The sequence below is a fragment of the Catharus ustulatus genome, unplaced genomic scaffold (genome assembly GCF_009819885.2).
Source record: "Catharus ustulatus isolate bCatUst1 unplaced genomic scaffold, bCatUst1.pri.v2 scaffold_131_arrow_ctg1, whole genome shotgun sequence".
NCBI lineage: Eukaryota > Metazoa > Chordata > Aves > Passeriformes > Turdidae > Catharus > Catharus ustulatus.
In genome coordinates this window covers 21,302-44,373 of record NW_024879477.1, presented here as the reverse complement: position 1 = coordinate 44,373, position 23,072 = coordinate 21,302, and the positions used below count along the sequence as shown (strand labels likewise).

General features: G+C 40.4%; 2 protein-coding genes across 2 annotated transcripts; both read right to left on the bottom strand.

Moving 5' to 3' along the window:
* Positions 1-1,352: 1,352 nt before the first annotated feature.
* Positions 1,353-13,576, bottom strand: LOC117011395 (mitochondrial import receptor subunit TOM40 homolog; the record flags this gene model as incomplete). Its single annotated transcript, XM_033086752.1, has 5 exons — positions 13,345-13,576; positions 8,026-8,093; positions 5,390-5,482; positions 3,275-3,376; positions 1,353-1,469 (listed from the first exon to the last, which is right to left on the bottom strand). Coding segments are annotated over exons 1-5 (597 nt in total), but the record flags the coding sequence as incomplete, so codon positions are not given.
* Positions 13,577-16,000: 2,424 nt separating this feature from the next.
* On the bottom strand, positions 16,001-18,384 carry LOC117011394. Its single transcript, XM_042780206.1, has 2 exons — positions 17,168-18,384; positions 16,001-16,972 (listed from the first exon to the last, which is right to left on the bottom strand). The coding sequence occupies exons 1-2, from the start codon at positions 18,277-18,279 to the stop codon at positions 16,147-16,149; spliced, it is 1,938 nt and encodes a 645-aa protein (XP_042636140.1). The 5' UTR covers positions 18,280-18,384; the 3' UTR covers positions 16,001-16,146.
* Between the last annotated feature and the right edge of the window lie 4,688 nt (positions 18,385-23,072).

The following is a 23,072-nucleotide window of genomic DNA, read 5'->3' as shown; positions in this document are numbered from 1 at the left end:
GGGTAATTTTTTCTGGTTTTTTTTGGATTTTGAGGTAATTTTGGGATAATTTTTGTGCTGATTTTTGGGGTGAATTTGGGTGATTTTGTGCCTCACCTGAGCCCATGAGGATGTCGGGGTCGTTTTTTTGGGGCCATTTTTAGGGATTTTTTTCCCTTTTTTTTTTGGGTTTTTTTTGATTTTGGGGTGAATTTTTTTCTGTTTTTTTTCTGGATTTTGGACTGATTTTTGGGGTGAATTTGGGAGGTTTTGGGGTGGGATTTTAGGGTAATTTTTAGGGATTTTTGGGTGGGGGGTTTGGGGTTATTTTTGGATTTTTGACCCATTTTTAGGCGAAATTTTGGGATTTTTGGGGCCATTTTTAGGGCAATTTTTTCTGAATTTTTTTGGTATTTTAAGATGATTTTGGGATAATTTTTGTGCTGATTTTTGGGGTGAATCTGGGTGATTTTGTGCCTCACCTGAGCCCATGAGGATGTCGGGGTCGTTTTTTTGGGGCCATTTTTAGGGATTTTTTTTCCGATTTTTTTTTAATTTTTTTTAGATTTTGGGGCCATTTTGGGGTGAATTTTTTTCTGGTTTTTCTGGATTTTGTGCTGATTTTTGGGCTGATTTTTGGGGGATTTTGGGCTAATTTTTGAGGTAACTTTTAGGGATTTTTGGGTGGATTTTTTTGGATTTTAGGCCATTTTTAGGCGAAATTTTGGGATTTTTGGGGTCACTTTTAGGGCAATTTTTTCTGGATTTTTTGGTATTTTAAGACGATTTTGGGATAATTTTTGGGCTGATTTTTGGGGTGAATTTGGGGGGTTTTGGGGTGGATTTTTGGGGTCATTTTTAGGGATTTTTGAGTGGATTTTTGGGATTTTAGGGCCATTTTTAGGGGGAATTTTGGGGATTTTTGGGTCATTTTTAGGGTAATTTTTTCTGGATTTTTTTTGGATTTTGAAGTAATTTTGGGATAATTTTTGTGGTGATTTTTGGGGTGAATCTGGGTGATTTTGTGCCTCACCTGAGCCCATGAGGATGTCGGGGTCGTTTTTTGGGGCCATTTTTACGAATTTTTTCCCATTTTTTTTGGGTTTTTTTTGGATTTTGGAGCCATTTTGGGGTGAATTTTTTTCTGGATTTTTTCTGGATTTTGGCTGATTTTGGGCTGATTTTTGGGGTAAATTTGGGGGATTTTGGGGCGGATTTTTAGGGTAATTTTCAGGGATTTTTGAGTGGATTTTTGAGATTTTAGGACCATTTTTAGGGGGAATTTTGGGGATTTTGAGGCCATTTTGGGGTGGATTTTTTTTGTATTTTCAGATAATTTTTGTGATAATTTTTGGGGTGATTCTGGGTGATTTTGGGGTCTCACCTGAGCCCATGAGGATGTCGGGGTTGCCCAGGGTCAGGGCTGCAGTGAAATCCCCGCCCCGATATTCCCCGTCCAGCTGCCAGTTCACAAACTTGGACTGCTGGGTCTGGGGGGGAAAAAATAAATTTGGGAACAAAATAAATCACATTTCAGATAAAATAAATCAAATTTGGGGAAAAAACATGGTTTTGGAAAAAAACCTGATTTTTTTAGGGGGGAAAAATTGGATTTTTGGGGGGGAAATTTTGGTTTTTTGGGGAAAAAATTTGATTTTTTGCTGGGAAAAAAACACAGTTTGGGAAAAAATAAATCATATTTTGGGGGAAAAATCAGTTTTTGGGGGAAAAACAGAGTTTGGGGAAAAATAGTGCATTTTTTCGGGGGAAAAATTGATTTTTTTGGGAAAAAATTTGATTTTTTGGGGGGAAAAAACACAGATTTGGAGAAAAAACATCACATTTTTAGGGGAAATAAATAATATTTTAGGGAAAGAAACATAGATTTGGGAAAAAATAAATCACATTTTTGGGGAAAATAAATCACTTTTGTGGAAAAAAAAAAAGTTTGGGAAAAATCCCAAAAAAAAATCCCCCAAAAAACCTCAAAAAACCCCAAAAAAATCTGAAAAAAAATCAAAAAAATCCCAAAATATTCCCAAAAAATCTGAAAAAAATCCCACAAAAATTCCCAAAATAACGCCACAAAATCCCAAAAAAATTAACCCAAAAATCTGAAAGAATTCCACAAAAAATCTAAAAAAAATCCCCCAAAAACCTAAAAAAAAAATTCCCCAAAATCCCCCAAATATCCTAAAAAACCCCCAAAAAATCCGAAATAAAACCCAAAAAATCCCCCAAAAAATCCCCAAAAAATCCCAAAAAACTCTCAAAAAATCCCCAAAAAATGCCATAAAATTCCTTAAAATATCCAAAAAAATCCCAAAAAAAATCCCCAAAAAACCTGAAAAAAATCCCAAAAATTCTGAAAAAAAATTCCCAAAAAATCCCAAAAAATCTGAAATAAAACCCAAAAAATCCCCCAAAAAATCCCCCAAAAAAATCCCAAAAAATTCCCAAAAAATAAAAAAAATCCCCAAAAAATCTCAAAAAATCCCCCAAAAAAACTGAAAGAACTCCACGAAAAATCCCAAAAAATCCCCAAAAAAATTCCTTAAAAAATCAAAAATAAATCTCAAAAAATTCCCCAAAAAATCCCAAAATATCCCCCAAAAAATCTCCAAAAAATCCCAAAATATCCCCCAAAAATCCAAAAAAAATCCCAAAAAATTCCTTTAAAAATCAAAAAACATTCCCCAAAAAATCCCAAAATATCCCCCAAAAAATCCCCAAAAATCCCCCAAAAAAATCCCAAAAAAAATCCCAAAAAAATCCCAAAAAAATCCCAAAAATTCTGAAAAAAATCCCAAAAAAATCCCAAAAAAATCCCCCCCAAAATCCCAAAAAGATCCCAAAAAAATCCCAAAAAATCCCCCAAAAAATCCCAAAAAAATCCCAAAAAAATTCCCAAAAGAAAAAAAAGAAATCCCCAACAATTAAAAAAAAATTCCCAAATAACCCCCAAAAAATCCCAAAAAATTCCTTAAAAAATCTCAAAAAAATCTGAAAAAAATCTGAAAAAAATCACAAAAAATTCAAAAAAAAATCCCAAATTATCCCCCAAAAAATCTCAAAAAAATCCCCAAAAAATCCCCCAAAAATCAAAAAAAAATCCCAAAAAAAATCCCAAAAAATTCCGAAAAAAATAAAAAAATAATCCCAAAAATTCTGAAAAAAATCTGAAAAAAATCCCAAAAAATCCCCAAAAAATCTCAAAAAAAATCCCCAAAAAACCCCAAATTTTCCCCAAAAAAATCCCCCCCAAAAAACCCCAAATTTCCCCCAAATTTCTCACCTGGAAAGCGACCTTGGAGCGGATCCTGGAGCTGACCTGGTGAACGACCTGAGCGTTCAGGGAGCCGCTGTTGTCCATGTCCCCCACCAGCACTGGGAATGCCTGGAGACAAAAAAAATTAAAATTTTTGTCATTTGGCGAATTTTATGATTTCAGGATTTTTTTGGAATTTTTTTGGAAATTTTTTGGGGATTTTTTTGGGATTTTTTTGGAATTTTTTTGGAATTTTTTTGGCTTTTTTTGGGGATTTTTTTGGAATTTTTTTGGATTTTTTTGAGATTTTTTTCTGCATTTTTTTTAAATTTCTTGAGGAGTTTTTTGAAATTATTGAGGGATTTTTTCAGATTTTTATGGGAATTTTTTTAGGATTTTTTTGAGGATTTTTTTTTAATTTTTGGGGATTTTTTGGGTGTTTTTTTCAGATTTTTTGGGGATTTTTTGGGTTTTTTTTAAGGGAACCGCTGTTGTCCATGTCCCCCACCAGCACTGGGAATGCCTGGAGGCAAAAAAAAATTAAAATTTTTGTCATTTGAAGAATTTTTTAATTTCAGGAATCTTTGGAAATTTTTTGGGATTTTTTTGGGATTTTTTGGGAATTTTTTTGGAATTTTTTTGGATTTTTTTTGGAATTTTTTTGGATTTTTTTGAGATTTTTGTTGTAATTTTTTTTAATTTCTTGAGGGGTTTTTTGAAATTATTGAGGAATTTTTTTTTTAGTTTTTTTTGGGAATTTTTTTAGGATTTTTTTGAGGATTATTTTTAAATTTTGGGGGATTTTGTGGGTGTTTTTTGTACTTTTTTGGGATTTTTTCTGGATATTTTGGAGATTTTTTTAGATTTTATGGAGGTTTTTGTCAGATTTTTTGGGGATTTTCTGGGGATTTCTTTCAGAATTTTTTAGGATTGTTTTGGAAATTTTTTTTGGATTTTTTCAGATTTTTTGGGAATTTTTTGAGGATTTTTTGGGTATTTTTTGGGGGGATATTTTGGGATTTTTTTCACATTTTTGGGGTTTTTTTCCCATATTTTTTGGGCATTTTTGGGATTTTTTGAGGATTTTTTCAGATTTTTTGGGGGGATTTTTTGGGATTTTTTTGGGATTTTTCTGGAATTTTTGGGGATAAAAATCCCTAAAATTTCCCAAAAAATATTCCAAAAAAACCCCTAAAAACATCTCTAAAAATTAAAAACAAATCCAAAAAATTCCCCAAAAACTCCCCACAAAATCCCCAAAAAATCTCCAAAAAAATTCCTAAAATTTCCCAAAAAAAATCCCCAAAAAATCCCAAAAAATTCCAAAAAAATTCCAAAAAAATTCCAAAAAAATCCCAAAAAAATCTCTAAAAAATCCCCAAAAAATCCCAAAAAAATCTCTAAAAAATCCCAAAAAATCCCCAAAAAATCCCCACAAAATCCCCCAAAAATCTCCAAAAAATCCCTAAAATTTCCCTAAAAAAATCTCCAAAAAATCTCTAAAAAATCCCAAAAAATCCCCAAAATATCCCAAAAAAATCCCCAAAAAAATCTCAAAAAAATCCCCAAAAAATCCCCAAAAAAATCCCCAAAAAATTCCAAAAAAATCCCCAAAAAATCCCAAAAAAATCCCCAAAAATCCCCAAAAAATCTCTAAAAAATCCCCAAAAAATCTCTAAAAAATCTCTAAAAAATCCCAAAAAATTCCAAAAAAAACCCCCAAAAAATCTCCAAAAACTCTCAAAAAAATTCGTAAAATTTCTCCCAAAAAATCCCCAAAAATTCAAAAAAAAATTCCAAAAAAATCTCTAAAAAATCCCAAAAAATCCCAAAAAAAATCCCCAAAAAATCCCAAAAAAATCCCAAAAAAATAAAAAAAAAAATCCCCAAAAAAGCTCCAAAAAAATCCCAAAAAAATCCCAAAAAAATCCCAAAAAAATCTCTAAAAAATCCCAAAAAATCAAAAAAAAATCCCAAAAAATCCCCAAAAAATCCCAAAAAATCCCCAAAAAATCCCCAAAAAAATCCTAAAAAAATCCCCAAAAAATCTCTAAAAATTAAAAATAATCCCCCAAAATTTTACCTAGAAATCCCCCAAATTTTTTTCCCAAATTTTTAATTTTTTTGCCCCAAATTCCTCACCTCAGTGGGGCTCAGGTGTTTGGTGCCCACGTAGGTGGCCCCAAAATGATAATTGGATTCTCCCAGGGTGCTCAAGGCCACTGTGTGATTCACCTGTAAAAAAAAATATTAAAAAATCATCAAAATTGGGAAAAAATACCCAAAATTTAATAAGGGAATGATTAAAATATTAAAAAAATTTAAAAAAAAAAATCCCATAAAAATTCCCCAAAAAATCCCCCAAAATTCAAAAAAATTACAAAAAAAATTCATTTAAAAATTAAAAAAATGCTGCCAAAAAATTTAAATAAATTTAAAATAAATCACCCAAAAATTCAAAATATAAATATTTTAAAAATTAAAAAAAAATCTTCCCAAAAATTAAAAAAAAATTTTAAAATCATCAAAATGATAATTGGATTCTCCCAGGGTGCTCAAGGCCACTGTGTGATTCACCTGCAAAAAAAAAATATTTAAAAAATCATCAAAATTGGGAAAAAATACCCAAAATTTAATAAGGGAATGGTTAAAAAAAAATCTAAAATATTAAAAAAAAAATCCCCAAAAAATTCCCCCAAAAAATTCCCAAAAATCAAAAAAATTACAAAAAAAATTCATTTAAAAATTAAAAAAATGCTCCCAAAAAATTTAAATAAATTTAAAATAAATCACCCAAAAATTAAAAAAAAAAGCAAAAATAAAATTGTTAAAAATCCCCAAAAATTTAAATAAAAATCCCCAAAATGATAATTGGATTCTCCCAGGGTGCTCAAGGCCACTGTGGGATTCACCTGCAAAAAAAAATATTTAAAAATCATCAAAATTAGAAAAAAAATACCCAAAATTTAATAAGGGAATGGTTAAAAAAAAATTAAAATATTAAAAAAAAATTTTAAAAAAATTCTCCCAAAAAATCCCCAAAAATTCAAAGAAATTACCAAAAAAAATTCATTTAAAAATTAAAAAAATGCTGCCAAAAAATTTAAATAAATTTAAAATAAATCACCCAAAAATTTAAAAAATAAATATTTTAAAAATCAAAAAAAAATCTTCACAAAAATTAAAAAAAAAATTTTAAAATCATCAAAATGATAATTGGATTCTCCCAGGGTGCTCAAGGCCACTGTGTGATTCACCTGCAAAAAAAAAAATCCAAAAAATCATCAAAATTAGAAAAAAATACCCAAAATTTAATAAGGGAATAGTTAAAAAAAATTTAAAATATTTTAAAAAAATTTAAAAAAAAAATCCCATAAAAATTCCCCCCAAAAAAGCCCCAAAAATTCAAAGAAATTACCAAAAAAAATTCATTTAAAAATTAAAAAAATGGTCCCAAAAAATTCCAAATAAATTTAAAATAAATCACCCAAAATTTTAAAAAATAAATATTTTAAAAATAAAAAAAAATCCCATAAAAATTCCCCCAAAAAATCCTCAAAATTCAAAGAATTTAAAAAAAATCAATTAAAATTTAAAAAAAAAATCCCCCCAAAATTTAAAAGAAATTGCAAAATTAAAATTAAAAAAAAAAAATTAAAAATTAAAAAAAAAAGTTTTTAAAAACCCTGAAAAATAATGAAGGAAAAAAAAGGCAAAAATGTAAAAAAAAAATCTTAAAAAATTTTAAAAATTAAAATAAAATTTTAAAAGCCCTAGAAAATAGTAAGAGAAAAAAAGAAAAAATAAAATAAAATAATTTAAAAAAAAATTAAATTAACTAAATTAATTAAATTAATTAAATTAAATTAAATTAATTTTTTAAAAAATTTAAAATAACCCTGAAAAATATTAAAGAAAAAAAGAAAAAATCTAAAAAAAAAGCCTAAAAATTAAAAAAAATTAAAAAATTTAAAAAAAATTAAACCCTAAAAAATAAGGTAAAAAAAAAAAATTAAAATGAAAAAAATTCAAAAATTAAAAAACTTTAAAAACCTAAAAAAAAAAAACAAGACAAAAAGGCAAAAATCTAAAAAAATTAAAAATTAAACAAAAATTAAGATTTTAAAACTTAAAAAATGATTAAAAAATTAGATAAAAAATATTTAAAAAATAAAAACCCCAAATTTCACCTGGAAATGCAGAAAAAAAAGGAGAAAATTCCCCAAATCCCCCAAAATTTCCAATTTTCCTTCAAAAATCTCCAAATTTTCCACCCCAAAATTTCCCAAATTTTCCAAAAAAAAAAAGAATTCTTCCCCCTAAAAAAAATCCCAAATTTTCCCCCAAAAAATCAGATTTTTTCCCCCAAAAATCCAAAATTTTCCCCAATATTTTCCCCAAATTTTCCCCCAAAAATCCCAATTTTTCCCCAAAAATCCCAATTTTCCCCCAAAATTCCCAATTTTTCCTTCAAAAATTCCCAAATTTTCCCTCCAAAAAAATCGAAATTTTCCCCCAAAAATTCGGAATTTTCCCCAAATTTTCCCCCAAAAAATCCCAATTTTTCCCCAATTTTTTCCCCAAATTTTTTCCAAAAAATCCCAATTTTTCCTTCAAAAATCCAAAATTTTCCCCCCAAAAAATTGAAATTTTCCCCAAATTTTCCCCAAAAAATCCCAATTTTTCCCCAATTTTTCCCCCAAATTTCCCCCAAAAAATCCCAATTTTTTCCCCCAAATTTCACCCCAAAATTCCAATTTTTTCCCCCCAGTTCTCACCTGGAAGTGGTTGCTGAGCCCTTTGTTCACCGTGAGCTTCACCCCCTCCATCTGCACCGGGAACAGCTCTGGGGGAAATAAAAATTGGGGAAAAAATGGAATTTTGGGGCAAAAAATTGGGGAAAAATTGGGGAAAAATTGGAAAAAAATTGGGGAAAAACTGGGCAAAAATTGGGATTTTTTGGGGGAAATTTGGGGCAAAAATTGGGATTTTTTGGGGGAAATTTGGGGCAAAAATTGGGATTTTTTGGGGAAAATTCGGGGGAAAAATTGGGATTTTTTGGGGGAAATTTGGGGAAAAAATTGGGATTTTCTGGGAAAAATTTGGGGAAAATATTGGGGAAAAATCTGATTTTTCGGGGGGAAAAATTGGGGAAAATTCCAATTTTTTGGGGGAAAATATTGGGAATTTTTGAAGGAAAAATTGGGAATTTTGGGGGGAATATTGAGGAAAAATTGGGATTTTTTGGGGAAAATTTGGGGAAAAAATTGGGGAAAATTGGGATTTTCTGGGGGAAAAATTGAGGAAAATTTCAATTTTTTGGGGAAAATATTGGGATTTTTAGGGGGAAAAATCGGGGGAAAATTCAAATTTTTTTGGAAAATTTGGGAAATTTTGGGGTGGAAAATTTGGGGATTTTTGAAGGAAAAATTGGGAATTTTGGGGGGAAATTTGGGGATTTTGGAGAAAAGTTTGGGGGGAAAATTGGGAAATTTTGGGAAAAATTTGGGGAAAATTTGGATTTTTTGGGGGAAATTTGGGAATTTTCGGGGGCAAAATTTCGATTTTTTGGGGGGAAATTTGGGAATTTTTGGGGTGGAAAATTGGGAATTTTTGAAGGAAAAATTGGGGGAAAAATTGGGATTTTTTGGGAAAAATTTGGGGAAAATATTGGGGAAAAATTGGGATTTTTTGGGGAAAAAATTGGGAAAATTTGGATTTTTGGGGGGAAATTTGGGCATTTTTAGGGAGGAAAATTGGGAATTTTAGAAGGAAAAATTGGGGATTTTGGGGGTTTTTTGGGGTGATTTTTGGGCTTTTTTGGGGGGATTTTTGTGATAATTTTGGGATGATTTTGGTGCTTTTTTAGGGTGGTTTTTGTGATAATTTTGGGGTTTTTTTTGGGATTTTTGGGGTGATTTTGGAGCCTTTTTTGGGGTGACTTTGGGGCAATTTTTGGCTTTTTTGGGCTGATTTTTGTGATAATTTCGGGGTGATTTGTTGCTTTTTTGGGCCGATTTTGGCGATAATTTTGGGGTGATTTTGGGGATTTTTGGAGCTGATTTTGGGGCTTTTTTAGGATGATTTTTGTGATAATTTTGGGGTTTTTTTTGGGATTTTTGGGGTGATTTTTGTGGTAATTTTGGCCTTTTCTGGGCCAATTTTTATGATAATTTTGGGATGATTTTGGTGCATTTTTAGGGTGATTTTTGTGATAATTTTGGGGTTTTTTTGGGATTTTGGGGTGATTTTTATGATGATTTAGGAGTGATTTGGAGCCTTTTTTGGGGTGATTTCGGGGTAATTTTTGGGTTTTTTGGGCCGATTTTTCTGATAATTTCAGGGTTATTTTTTGCTTTTTTGGGGTGATTTTTGTGATGATTTTGGAGTGATTTTTGTGGTAATTTTGGGGTGATTTTGGGGCTTTTTTGGGGTGATTTTTTCCTTTTTCTGGGCTGATTTTTGTGATGATTTTGGGGCGATTTTTGTGGTAATTTTGGCCTTTTCTGGGCTGATTTTTATGATGATTTTGGGGTGATTTTTGGGCTTTTCTGGCCAATTTTTGTGATGATTTTGGGGCTTTTGTGGGGTGATTATTATGATAATTTAGGGGTGATTTGGAGCCTTTTTTGGGGTGACTTTGGGGTAATTTTTGGCTTTTTTGGGCTGATTTTTGTGATAATTTTGGGGTGATTTTGGGCCTTTTTTGGAACAATCTTTGTGATAATTTTGGGGTAATTTGGGCTGATTTTTGTGATAATTTTGGGGTGATTTTGGGGATTTTTGGGGCTGATTTTGGGGCATTTTTGGGGTGATTTTTGGCCCTTTCTGGGTCAATTTTTGTGATAATTTTGGGGGTTGTTTTTCTTTTTTGGGGTGATTTTTGACCTTTTTTGGCCCGATTTTTGTGCTAATTTTGGGGTGATTTGGGGATGATTTTGTGATGATTTTTGGCTTTTTCTGGCCCTATTTCTGTGACAATTTTGGGGTGATTTTGGGGCTTTTTTAGGACAATTGTTGTAATGATTTGGGGGCTTTTTTGGGCCAATTTTTGTGATGATTTTGGGGTGATTTTGGGGCTCTTTTGGGGTGATTTTTATTATAATTTTGGGATGATTTTGAGGTGATTTTTGCCTTTTTCTGGCCCGATTTTTGTGATAATTTTGGGGTGATTTTGGGATGATTTTGTGATGATTTTTGGCTGTTTCTGGCCCTTTTTCTGTGATAATTTTGTGATGATTTTGGGGTTTTTTTTGGCTGATTTTTGGGGTTTCTTGTGGTGATTTTTGTGATAATTTTGGGGTGATTTTGGGGCTTTTGGGGGTGATTTTTTCCTTTTTCTGGGCTGATTTTTGTGATGATTTTGGAGTGATTTTTGTGGTAATTTTGAGGCTTTTTTAGGGTGATTTTTATGATGATTTTGGGGAGATTTTTGGCCTTTTCTGGGTCAATTTTTGTGATAATTTTGGGGTGATTTTGAGGCTTTTTTGGGGTGATTTTTGTGATAATTTTGGGGTTTTTTTTGGATTTTTGGGGTGATTTTTGGGGCTTTTATGGGGTGATTCTTATGATAATTTTGGGGTGATTTTGGGGCTTTTTTGGAGTGATTTTTATGTTAATTTTGGGATGATTTTAGGGTGATTTTTGGTCTTTTCTGGGCTGATTTTTGTGATAATTTTGGGCTTATTTGGTGTGATTTTTGTGAAGATTTTTTGATGATTTTTGGCCCTTTCTGGGCCAATTTTTATGATAATTTTGGTGCTTTTTTTAGGGTGATCTTTGTGATAATTTTGGGGTGATTTGGGGCTTTTTTGGGCCGATTTTGGTGATAATTTTGGGGTGATTTTGGGGATTTTTGGGGCTGATCTTGGGGCTTTTTTGGGGTGATTTTTGGCTTTTCTGGCCCGATTTTTGTGATAATTTTGGGGCGATTTTGGGATGATTTTGTGATGATTTTTGGCTTTTTCTGGCCCTATTTCTGTGACAATTTTAGGGTGATTTCGGGGCTTTTTTGGGGTGATTTTTGTGATGATTTTGGGGTTTTTTTGGTTGATTTTTGGGCTTTCTTGTGGTGATTTTTGTGATAATTTTGGGGTGATTTTGGGGCTTTTTTAGGGTGATTTTTGTGGTAATTTGGGGGTTTTTTTGGCTGATTCTTATGATGATTTTGGGGTGATTTGGGGGGTTTTTTGGGGTGATTTTTGGCCCTTTCTGGGTCAATTTTTGTGATAATTTTAGGGTCATTTAGGGGATTTTTGGGGTGATTTTGGGGCTTTTTTAGGGTGATTTTTGTGATAATTTTGGGGTTTTTTTGGGATTTTTGGGGGTGATTTTGGGGTTTTTTTGGGGTCATTTTTATGATAATTTAGGGGTGATTTGGAGCCTTTTTTGGGGTGACTTTGGGGCAATTTTTGGGTTTTTGGGGCCGATTTTTGTGATAATTTTGGGATGATTTTGGGCTTTTTTGGGCCGATTTTGGTGATAATTTTGGGGTGATTTTGGGGATTTTTGGGGCTGATTTTGGGGCTTTTTTGGGGTGATTTTTGGCTTTTTTGGGCCAATTTTTGTGCTAATTTTGGGGTGATTTTGGGATGATTTGGTGATGATTTTTGCCTTTTTCTGGCCCTATTTCTGTGATAATTTTGGGCTGATTTTGGGACTTTTTTGGGGTGATTTTTGTGATGATTTTGGGGGTTTTTGGACTGATTTTTATGATGATTTTGGGGTGATTTGGGGTTTTTTTTGGGGTGATTTTTGGGAGTGATTTTTGCGATGATTTTGGGGTGATTTGGGGATGATTTTGGGGTTATTTGGAGCTTTTTTGGGGTGATTTTTATTATAATTTAGGGATGATTTTGAGGTGATTTTTGCCTTTTTCTGGCCCGATTTTTGTGATGATTTTGGGCTGATTTTTATGATGATTTTGGGGTGATTTTTGGGGCTTTTATGGGGTGATTATTATGATAATTTAGGGGTGATTTGGAGCCTTTTTTGGGGTGACTTTGGGTTAATTTTTGGCTTTTTTGGGCTGATTTTTGTGATGATTTTGGGGTTTTTGGGGGGTGATTTTTATGATGAATTTGGGGTGATTTTTGGCCCTTTCTGGGTCAATTTTTGTGATGATTTTGGTTTTTTTTTTTCTTTTTTGGGGTGATTTTTTAACCTTTTTGGGCCGATTTTTGTGCTAATTTTGGGGTGATTTTGGGTTGATTTTGGGGTGATTTTTGGCCTTTTCTGGGCCAATTTTTATGATAATTTTGGGATGATTTTGGTGCTTTTTTAGGGTGATTTTTGTGATAATTTTGGGGGTTTTTTTTGGATTTTTGGGGTGATTTTGGGGGCTTTTTTGGGGTCATTTTTATGATAATTTAGGGGTGATTTGGAGCCTTTTTTGGGGTGATTTTGGGGCAATTTTTGGGTTTTTGGGGCCGATTTTTGTGATGATTTTTGGGTGATTTTGGGCCTTTTTTGGAACAATCTTTGTGATAATTTTGGGGTGATTTGGGGCTTTTTTAGGGTGATTTTTGTGATGATTTTTGGTCTTTTCTGGGCCAATTTTTATGATAATTTTGGGATGATTTTGGTGCTTTTTTAGGGTGATTTTTGTGATAATTTTGGGGTTTTTTTGGGATTTTTGGGGTGATTTTTATGATAATTTTGGGGTGATTTGGAGCCTTTTTTGGGGTGACTTTGGGGTAATTTTTGGCTTTTTTGGGCTGATTTTTGTGATAATTTTGGGGTGATTTTGGGCCTTTTTTGGGACAATCTTTGTGATAATTTTGGGCCGATTTTGGTGATAATTTTGGGGTGATTTTGGGGATTTTTGGAGCTGATTTTGGGGCTTTTTTGGGGTGATTTTTGGCCCTTTCTGGGTCAATTTTTGTGATAATTTTGGGGCGATTTTGGGATGATTTTGGGACGATTTTTGGCTTTTTCTGGCCCGATTTTTATGATAATTTTAGGATGATTTTGGGGCTTTTTAGGGCCGATTTTGGGCCTTTTCTGGCCCTATTTCTATGACAATTTTGAGGTGATTTCAGGGCTTTTTAGGGCCGATTTTGGGCCTTTTTCGGGCGGATTTCGGGTCGCGCTCTCACCTTTGCAGCGCCTGTGACACTCCTCGAAGGCTCCGGGGTTGGGCAGGGCATCCCCTCCCCCACCCGAGTCCGGGGGGCGAGGGGGGAGGGGCGCCCCTCCCCCCCCCAGGCCACTGACGGGGGGGGGACCCCCAAACCCTGGGGGGGGCATGGGCAGCAAGGGGGGAGGGGCAGAAGCGGGGGGAGGGGGGGACCCGGCGGCCCAGACGTTGCCCATGGTGGTGGAGAGGGAGAAAGGCTGAAAAAAAAATTTTTAAAAATTAAAAATTGGGAAAATTTAAAAAAATCAACGATTCGACCCCCCCCCAAAATCCCGCCCTTCGCGAAATTCCCGCCAGCGCGCCGCGTTTTCCCGCCAAATCGGCACCAAATCCCCCTCCTCAGACAGCTCCACCCCCACCCCTACCGCCCCTCTGAGGCTGACCCCAAAATGTCCCAAAATCGCCCGAATTCACCCCAAAATCCCCGCGCCCCCCTCACGCCGAACTCACGCGGTGGCGGCCGCAGAGCGCCCAGCTCTGGCCACGCCCCCTCGCGCTCCCATTGGTCAGTGCTTCCCAACCACGCGATGCCATTGGTTGATTCCCGCTTAGTCCCGCCTCCGCTCGCTTCCCATTGGCTGTTACCTCACGGTTGAGTTCCTGTCCCGCCTTCCGGGTTCAGGGGCGGTGTGAGCCCCGCCTCTTTTGTGACGTTGCGCGCTGTGATTGGTGAATTTCCGAGTTGGCGCCGCCTACGGGGCGCTCCCATTGGTTGAATCCGCGCTCGGCCCTAGCGACCATAGAGGCGCCAAGGGCGCGCGGGGCGGAGCGGCCCTCAAGGGGCGCCGCCATCTTGGGGCGGGCGGCGCTGGAGGACCGTCGCCATGGCAACGGAGAAAACGCGGGAAGGACGCGTTTATCGCCGCTGTCGCGACAGACGGGACGTCATTTCCGCCTCTCCTTCCTTGACTTCCCCTCAGATTTCCGATTTCAGCTTTGCCCGGAGTTTTGTTTCGGTGTATGACGTCAGTGTTGGGGGTGACGTCATGGTGGTTGAGGTGACGTCATCACCAGATGTGGATTTTTGGGGGGATTTGTTTGGGATTTTTATGGGATTTTTGGGGAGTTTTTGAGGATTTTTTGCGGATTTTTTCGGGGATTTTTGGGGATTTTTAGGGGATTTTTTGGGATTTTTTCGCAGATTTTTTTGGGGGATTTTGGACGATTCTTTGGGGGTTTTATTGAAGATTTTTGGGATTTTTTGGGGGATTTTTATGTGACTTTTTGAGGATTTTAAGGGGATTTTTCGGCATTTTGGGGGCGGTTGGGGGGAATTTTTAAGGATTTTTTTTTTATTTGGGGGGGATTTTTTTGGGATTTTTTGGGGGGTTTTTGGGGGATTTTTTGGAGGGTTTTTATGAGGATTTTTTGTTCTTTTGGGGGGATTTTTTTTTATTTTCTGGGATTTTTCTGGGAATTTTTTGGGGATTTTTTGTGGATTTTTAAGGGATTTTTGGGGAGTTTTTTGGGGGGATTTTAGGGGAATTTTCTCGGATTTTTTTGGAATTTTTTGGAATTTTTGCGGGATTTTTTTAGAATTTTTTGGGGATTTTTTTTGGATTTTAGGGGGATTTTGGGGGGATTTTTAGGGGTATTTTTAGGGGATTTTTGGGGGGATTTTGGCGAAATTTCTTGGATTTTTTTTGGAATGTTTTTGGGATTTTTTTGGATTTTTATGGCATTTTTTGGGAATTTTTTGGGGATATTTAAGGGATTTTTGGGGGATTTTCTCGATTTTTTTTGGCATTTTTTTGAATTTTTGGGGGGATTTTTTGGGAGATTTTTAGGGATTTTTTGGGGGAATTTTTTTGGAATTTCCGGGACACCGCTTCTTTAACCCTTTCCTCCCCATTTCCGCCAACTTTTTAACCCTTTCCACGCACGATCCATCAACTTTTAACCCTTTGGTCACCGATTTATTGCCTCCCCCACCTGGCCCAGCACCCCCCGAGCGCCGCCCCCGCCCCGCTCAGCGCCTGCCGCACGGCGCCCGACGAGAAGGAGAACACCAGGGGTAGAGCAGGGCCGGGAGGAGATTCTGGAATTTTTTATGGATTTTTTTTTTTTGTGGATTTTTTTAGGATTTTTTGGGGATTTTTTAGGATTTTTTTGGGATTTTTTTGGAGGATTTTTTGGGATTTTTTGGGGTTTTTTGGGGATTTTTTGGAGGATTTTTTGGGATTTTTGGGGATTTTTTGGGGATTTTTTTGGAGGATTTTTTGGGATTTTTTGGAGGATTTTTGGGGGATTTTTTGGGATTTTTCGGGGATTTTTGGGGGACTTTTTGGGATTTTTTTGGGATTTTTTTTGAGGATTTTTGGGGATTTTTTTGTGGATTTTTTGGGGATTTTTTTTGGGATTTTTTTGGGATTTTTTTTTTATTTTGGGGATTTTTAGGAGGATTTTTGGGAGATTTTTTGGGGATTTTTAAATGGGTTTTGTGGCAATTTTTTAGGTGTTTTTCCGGATTTTTTTTTGGGGTTTCAGGGGATTTTTTGGGGGGGATTTTTTTAAAATTATCTGTGGGAATTATTTTTTATTTTGGGGATTTTTTTTTTATTTTTTTGAGGCGGATTTTTAGGGGATTTTTCAAATTTTTTGTGGAGATTTTTGTGTCTTTTTTGAGCTACGTCCTCCTTAACCCTTTCCAATCCATTTCCACCAACTTTTTAACCCTTTCCGCGCGCGTTTCGACAAATTTCGACAAATTTTGACAAATCCTGACCCATCCAAGCACGTTTTTAACCAATCTCTCCCCAATTTATTGCCTCCCCCACCTGGCCCAGCACCCCCCGAGCGCCGCCCCCGCCCCGCTCAGCGCCTGCCGCACGGCGCCCGACGAGAAGTAGAACACCAGCGGGTCGAGCGCGGCGTTGAGGCCGCTCAGCAGCGTGGCGTAGACGCGCCAGCCGGGGCTGCGGCCCTGCCAGAACCCCACCACGTGCGACACGTTGTAGGGCGCGAAGCACAGCCCGAAAATCACCATGGTGGCCACGGCCAGCCCCACCGCCCGGCGCCGTTTCGCCGCCGGCAGCGCCGGGCGCGCCAGCAGCGCGCGGACGAAGCCGACGTAGCAGAAGATGGTGGTGGAGAAGGGGATGAGGAAGAGGATGAAGAAGAACTCGAGGCGCAGCGGGAGGACGTAGCGGAGCTGCTCCTCGGAGAAGTCGTCGTAGCACTTGAAGGGGGCGGCAGCGGGGGGGTTGTGGGTGGGTTTGGGGTCATTGGGGTTGGGTTTGGGGTCAATGGGGTCATTGGGGTTGGGTTTGGGGTCATTGGGGTTGGGTTTGGGGTCAACAGGGTCAATGGGGTTGGGTTTGGGATCATTGAAGTTGGGTTTGGGATCATTGGGGTCATTGAGGTTGGGTTTGGGGGGTTTGGGGTTGGGTTTGGGGTCAAGGGGGTCATTGAAGTTGGGTTTGGGGTCATTGAAGTTGGGTTTGAGGTCAACAGGGTCATTGGGGTCATTGGGGTTGGGTTTGGGGTCATTGAAGTTGGGTTTGAGGTCAACAGGGTCAATGGGGTCATTGGGGTTGGGTTTGGGGTTGGTCTTGGGGGTTTTGGGGTTGGGGTCGATGAGTTTGAGGCTTCGGGGAATTTTGGGGTTGGGTTTGGGGTCAACGGGGTCATTGGGGTTGGGTTTGGGGTCAACGGGGTCAATGGGGTTGGGTTTGGGGTCTTTGGGGTTGGGTTTGGGGTCATTGGGGTCATTGGGGTCGGGTTTGGAGAATTTGGGGGTTTGGGGGTTTTTGGGGGTTTTGGAGATTTTGGAGATCCTTGGCTCAACGTCGTTGAAGGGCTTGGGGTCAACGGGGTCAAAGTTGAGGTCAACAGGGTTGACCTTGAGGTGACCAAGGCCAACCTTGGGGTCAACGGGGTCAACTGGGTTGACCTTGTGGTCAACGGGGTCGACATTGAGGTCAATGGGGTTGACTTTGAGGTGACCAAGGTCAAGCTTGAGGTGACCAAGGCCAACCTTGGCGTCAATGGGGTCAATGGGGTCAATGAGGTCAACCTTGTGGTCAATGGGGTCAACAGGGTCAACGTTGAGGTCAATGGGGTCAACGGGGTCAACCTTGTGGTCAACACGGTCAACGTTGAGGTCAATGGGGTCAACAGGGTCAACCTTGTGGTCAATGAGGTCAACAGGGTCAACCTTGTGGTCAACGTTGTGGTCAACGGGGTTGACCTTGAGGTGACCAAGGCCAACCTTGGAGTCAATGGGGTCAACGTTGGGGTCAATGGGGTCAACATTGGGGTCAATGGGGTCAACCTTGAGGTCAACGGCGTCAACCTTGTGGTCCACGAGGTCAACGGGGTCAACCTTGAGGTCAACGGGGTCAACCCTGAGCCGCCCAACTCCCCCCTGGCCCCACCCCGCGCTCCGGTTGCCCGTCCCCACCTCGGCCGTCTTGGTGAACTCGGCCACGAACACCACGGAGCAGTGACCGCCGGCCAGCAGCCAGATGAGCCCGATGACCGCCAGGGCGCGGCCGGGCCGGCGCCGCCCCTGGAGCCGCAGCGGGAAGGCCACGCCCAGGTAGCGCTGGACGCTGAGCGCGGCCAACGAGAGGCTGCTCAGGTACATGCTGGTGTAGAAGCAGAAATTGGCCACCGGGCACAGCGCGGCCGGCAGCGGCCACACCAACCCGGCCGCGGCCTCGGCCATCTTGAAGGGCAGCACCAGCAGCAGCAGGAGGTCGGCGGCCGTCAGGTTGAGCAGCAGGAGGTCGGCCGTGGTCAAGGTGGCCAAAACGGGGCAGGGGTGGTCCGGGGGCGGCGCGGCCGGCCGCCGGCGGGATTTGGCCACCAGCACGGCCAGCGTGAAGACGTTGGCGGGGAAGCCCACGGTGAAGGTCAGGATGTAGACGGTCAGCACCAGCGCGGCGGACATGGTCGCTCGGTGGTCAAGGAGGTGGTCAAGTGGCCAAAGAGGGGGGCAGGTGGTCAAGGAGGAGCTCAGGTGGTCAAGGAGATCCTCAGGTGGTCAAGGACGTGGCCAGGTGGCCCAGGAGGAGCTCAGGTGGTCAAGGAGGGTCTCAGGTGGTCAAGGAGGCTCCAAGGTGGTCAAGGAGGAGCTCAGGTGGCCCAGGAGATCCTCAGGTGGTGAAGGACGTGGCCAGGTGGTCAAGGAAGTGGCCAAAGAAGTGCTCAGGTGGTCAAGGAGATCCTCAAGTGGTCACGGAGGTCCTCAGGTGGTCAAGGAGGGGCTCAGGTGGTCAAGCAAGTGGCCAAAGAAGTGGTCAGGTGGTCAAGGAGATCCTCAGGTGGTCAAGGAGGTCTTCAGGTGGTCAAGGAGGAGCTCAGGTGGCCAAAGAAGTGGCCAAAGAAGTGGTCAGGTGGTCAAGGAGGTCCCCAGGTGGCCCAAAAGGAGCTCAGGTGGCCCAGGACGGGCTCTGGTGGCCAAGGAGGTTCCCAGGTGGTCAAGGAGGTCTTCAGGTGGCCAAAGAAGTGGCCAGGTGGCCCAGAAGGTTCCCAGGTGGCCAAAGAAGTGATCAGGTGGTCAAGGAGGTCCTCAGGTGGTCAAGGAGGTTCCTAGGTGGTCAAGCAAGTGGCCAAAGAAGCGGTCAGGTGGTCAAGGAGGTTCCCAGGTGGCCAAAGAAGTGGTCAGATGGTCAAGGAGGTTCCCAGGTGGCCCAGGAGGAGCTCAGGTGGTCAATGAGGAGCTCAAGTGGTCAAGGAGGTTCCCAGGTGGCCAAAGAAGTGGTCAGGTGGTCAAGGAGATCCTCAGGTGGTCAAGGACGTGGCCAGGTGGCCCAGAAGTTTCTCAGGTGGCCCAGAAGTTTCTCAGGTGGCCAAGGTCGAGCTCTGGTGGTCGAGGAGAAGCTCAGAAGGTCCCCAAATGTCCCAAATTTCCCAAAATTTCTCCCCAAAATGTCCCCAAATCCACTCCCAAAAGGTCCCAAAATTTCTAAAAATTTCCCAAAATGTCCCCAAATGCCCCCAAAATGTCCCAAAATTCCCAAAATTTCTCCCCAAAATGTCCCCAAATCCACTCCCAAAATGTCAAAAAATTTCTAAAAATTGTCCCCAAATCCTCCCAAAATTTCCCCCCAAATTGTCCCCAAATCCCCCCAAAATGTCCCCAAATTTCCAAAATTCTCCCCAAAATCTCCCCCAACGTCCCCAAAATCCCCAAAATTGTCCCGAAATTTTCCAAAAATCCCCAAAATTGTCCCGAAATTTTCCAAAATTTCCCACAAATCCCCCCAAAATCTCCCCCAAATCTCCCCAAAATGTCCCAAAAATCCCAAAAATTGTCCCAAATCCCCCCAGAATGTCCCCAAAATCTCCCCCAAAATGTCCCCAAATTCTCCCAAAATGTCCCCAAATTCTCCCCAAACCTCCCCAAAATCCCAAAATTTGTCCCCAAATGTCCCCAAATCTCCAAAAGTTGTCCCCAAATCCCCCCCAAATTTCCCAAAATTTCCAAAATTTGTCCCCAAACATCCCCAAAATGTCCCAAAATTTTCAAAACTTGCCCCAAATGTCCCCAAATTTGTAAAAATTGCCCCCAAAATGTCCCCAAATCCCCCAAAAATGTCCCCAAAACTCCCAAAAATTGTCCCCAAATGTCCCCAAAATGTCTCAAAATTCCCAAAATTTGTCCCAAATCCCCCCAAATTGTCCCCAAAAATTCAAAAAATTCTCCCCAAACCTCCCCAAATTCCCAAAATTTGTCCCCAAATGTCCCCAAATCTCCAAAAATTGTCCCCAAATGTCCCCAAAATGTCTCAAAATTCCCAAAAAATTTCCCAAATCCCCCCAAAATGTCCCCAAAAATTCAAAAAATTCTCCCCAAACCTCCCCAAAATCCCAAAATTTGTCCCCAAATGTCCCCAAAATGTCTCAAAATTCCCAAAAATTGCCCCAAATCCCCCCAAATTTTCCAAAATTTCCCCCAAAATGTCCCAAATCTCAAAAAATTGTCCCCAAATGTCCCCAAAATCTCTCAAAAATCCCAAAAATTGTCCCAAATCCCCCCAAACGTCCCGAAAATCCCCAAAATTGTCCCAAATCCCCCCAAATTTTCCCCCAAATCCCAAAATTTGTCCCAAAATTTGTCCCCAAATGTCCCCAACCTCCCCCTGCCCGCGCCCTCCCCTCCCCCACTCCTACCTGCACCTCTGGAATTTTTCTTCCCCTTCCCCAAAAAAATAAAAATATAAAAAAATTCCCAAAATTCCGGGGCGGGGCCGCGACCCCGAAATCCCCAAAAAATTCAAAATAAAAAAATTTTTAAAACCAAAAAAAGTCCCAAAAAAAAAACCCCAAAAAAAGCGGCTGGGGAGGGGTGGGGGAGGGGCGGGGATGACTTGAGGAAGTTTCGGCGTTTCCTGAAGGGCGCCCCTCCCCCACCCCACCCCACCCCTCCCCCCCCCGCGCCCCTCCCCCACCCAGGGCAGATCCCGCCCCTCCCCCACCCCAAAAAATTAAAAAAAAAACCCCAAAAATATCCCCAAAAAAATAAAAATAATTTGGGATAAAGGTGGGGGAGGGGCGTGGGAAAATTTTCCTGCTTTGATCCCGCCCCTCCCCCACCCCGGGGAGATCCCGCCCCTCCCCCACCCCCAAAAATTAAAAAAAATCCAAAAATATCCCCAAAAAAATAAAAATAATTTGGGATAAAGGTGGGGGAGGGGCGTGGGAAATTTTTCCTGCTTTGATCCCGCCCCTCCCCCACCCCGGGGAGATCCCGCCCCTCCCCCACCCCCAAAAATTAATTAAAAAACCCAAAAATTTCCCCAAAAAAATAAAAATAATTTGGGATAAAGGTGGGGGAGGGGCGTGGGAATTTTTTCCATCTTGGATCCCGCCCCTCCCCCACCGAGAGGAGATCCCGCCCCTCCCCCACCCAAAAAATTAATAAAAAAAACCCAAAAAATTTCCCCAAAAAAATAAAAAAAATTTGGGATAAAGGTGGTGGAGGGGCGAGATCCAAGCAGGAAAAATTTCCCACGCCCCTCCCCCACCTTGGGGAGATCCCGCCCCTCCCCCACCCCCAAAAAATTGATTAAAAAAACCAAAAATTCCCCCCCAAAAATAAAAATAATTTGGGATAAAAGTGGGGGAGGGGCGGGATCCAAGCAGGGAAAATTTCCCACACCCCTCCCCCACCTTGAGGAGATCCCGCCCCTCCCCCACCCCCGAAAATTAAAAAAAAAATCCAAAATTCCCCCCCAAAAATAAAAAAAATTTGGAATAAAGGTGGGGGAGGGGCGGGATCCAAGAAGGAAAAATTTCCCACGCCCCTCCCCCACCCCGGGGAGATCCCGCCCCTCCCCCACCACAAAAAATTAATTAAAAAAACCAAAAATTCCCCCCCAAAAAATTAAAAAAATTGGGATAAAGGTGGGGGAGGGGCGTGGGAAAATTTTCCTGCTTGGATCCCGCCCCTCCCCCACCCTGGGGAGATCCCGCCCCTCCCCCACCCCCAAAAATTAAAAAAAAAACCCCAAAATTTCCCCAAAAAAATAAAAAAAATTTAGGATAAAGGTGGGGGAGGGGCGGGATCCAAGCAGGAAAAATTTCCCACACCCCTCCCCCACCCAGGGCAGATCCCGCCCCTCCCCCACCCCAAAAAATTTTAAAAAACCCCAAAATTTCCCCAAAAAAATAAAAATAATTTGGGATAAAGGTGGGGGAGGGGCGTGGGAAATTTTTCCTGCTTTGATCCCGCCCCTCCCCCACCCCGGGGAGATCCCGCCCCTCCCCCACCCCCAAAAAATTAATTAAAAAAACCAAAAATTCCCCCCCAAAAAATAAAAAAAAATTTGGGATAAAGGTGGGGGAGGGGCGGGATCCAAGCAGGAAAAATTTCCCACGCCCCTCCCCCACCCCGGGGAGATCCCGCCCCTCCCCCACCCCCAAAAAATTAAAAAAAACCCCAAAAATTCCCCCCTAAAAAATAAAAAAAATTGGGGATAAAGGTGGGGGGGGGGGTGGGAATTTTTTCCTGCTTTGATCCCGCCCCTCCCCCACCCCGGGGAGATCCCGCCCCTCCCCCACCCCCAAAAATTTTAAAAAAATCCAAAATTTTCCCCCAAAAAATAAAAAAAATTTGGGATAAAGGTGGGGGAGGGGCGGGATCCAAGAAGGAAAAATTTCCCACGCCCCTCCCCCACCTTGAGGAGATCCCGCCCCTCCCCCACCCCCAAAAATTAATAAAAAAACCAAAAATTTCCCCCAAAAAATAAAAAAAAATTGGGATAAAGGTGGGGGAGGGGCGGGATCCAAGCAGGAAAATTTTCCCACGCCCCTCCCCCACCCCGGGCAGATCCCGCCCCTCCCCCACCCCCAAAAATTCAAAAAAACCCCCAAAAATTTCCCCAAAAAAATAAAAATAATTTGGGATAAAGGTGGGGGAGGGGCGTGGGAATTTTTTTCCTGCTTTGATCCCGCCCCTCCCCCACCCCGGGGAAATCCCGCCCCTCCCCCACCCCCAAAAAATTAAAAAAAAACCCCAAAAATTTCCCCAAAAAAATAAAAATAATTGGGATAAAGGTGGGGGAGGGGCGGGATCCAAGCAGGAAAAATTTCCCACGCCCCTCCCCCACCCCGGGGAGATCCCGCCCCTCCCCCACCCCCAAAAAATTAATAAAAAAACCCAAAAATATCCCCAAAAAAAAAAAAAATTTAGGATAAAGGTGGGGGAGGGGCGTGGGAAATTTTTCCATCTTGGATCCC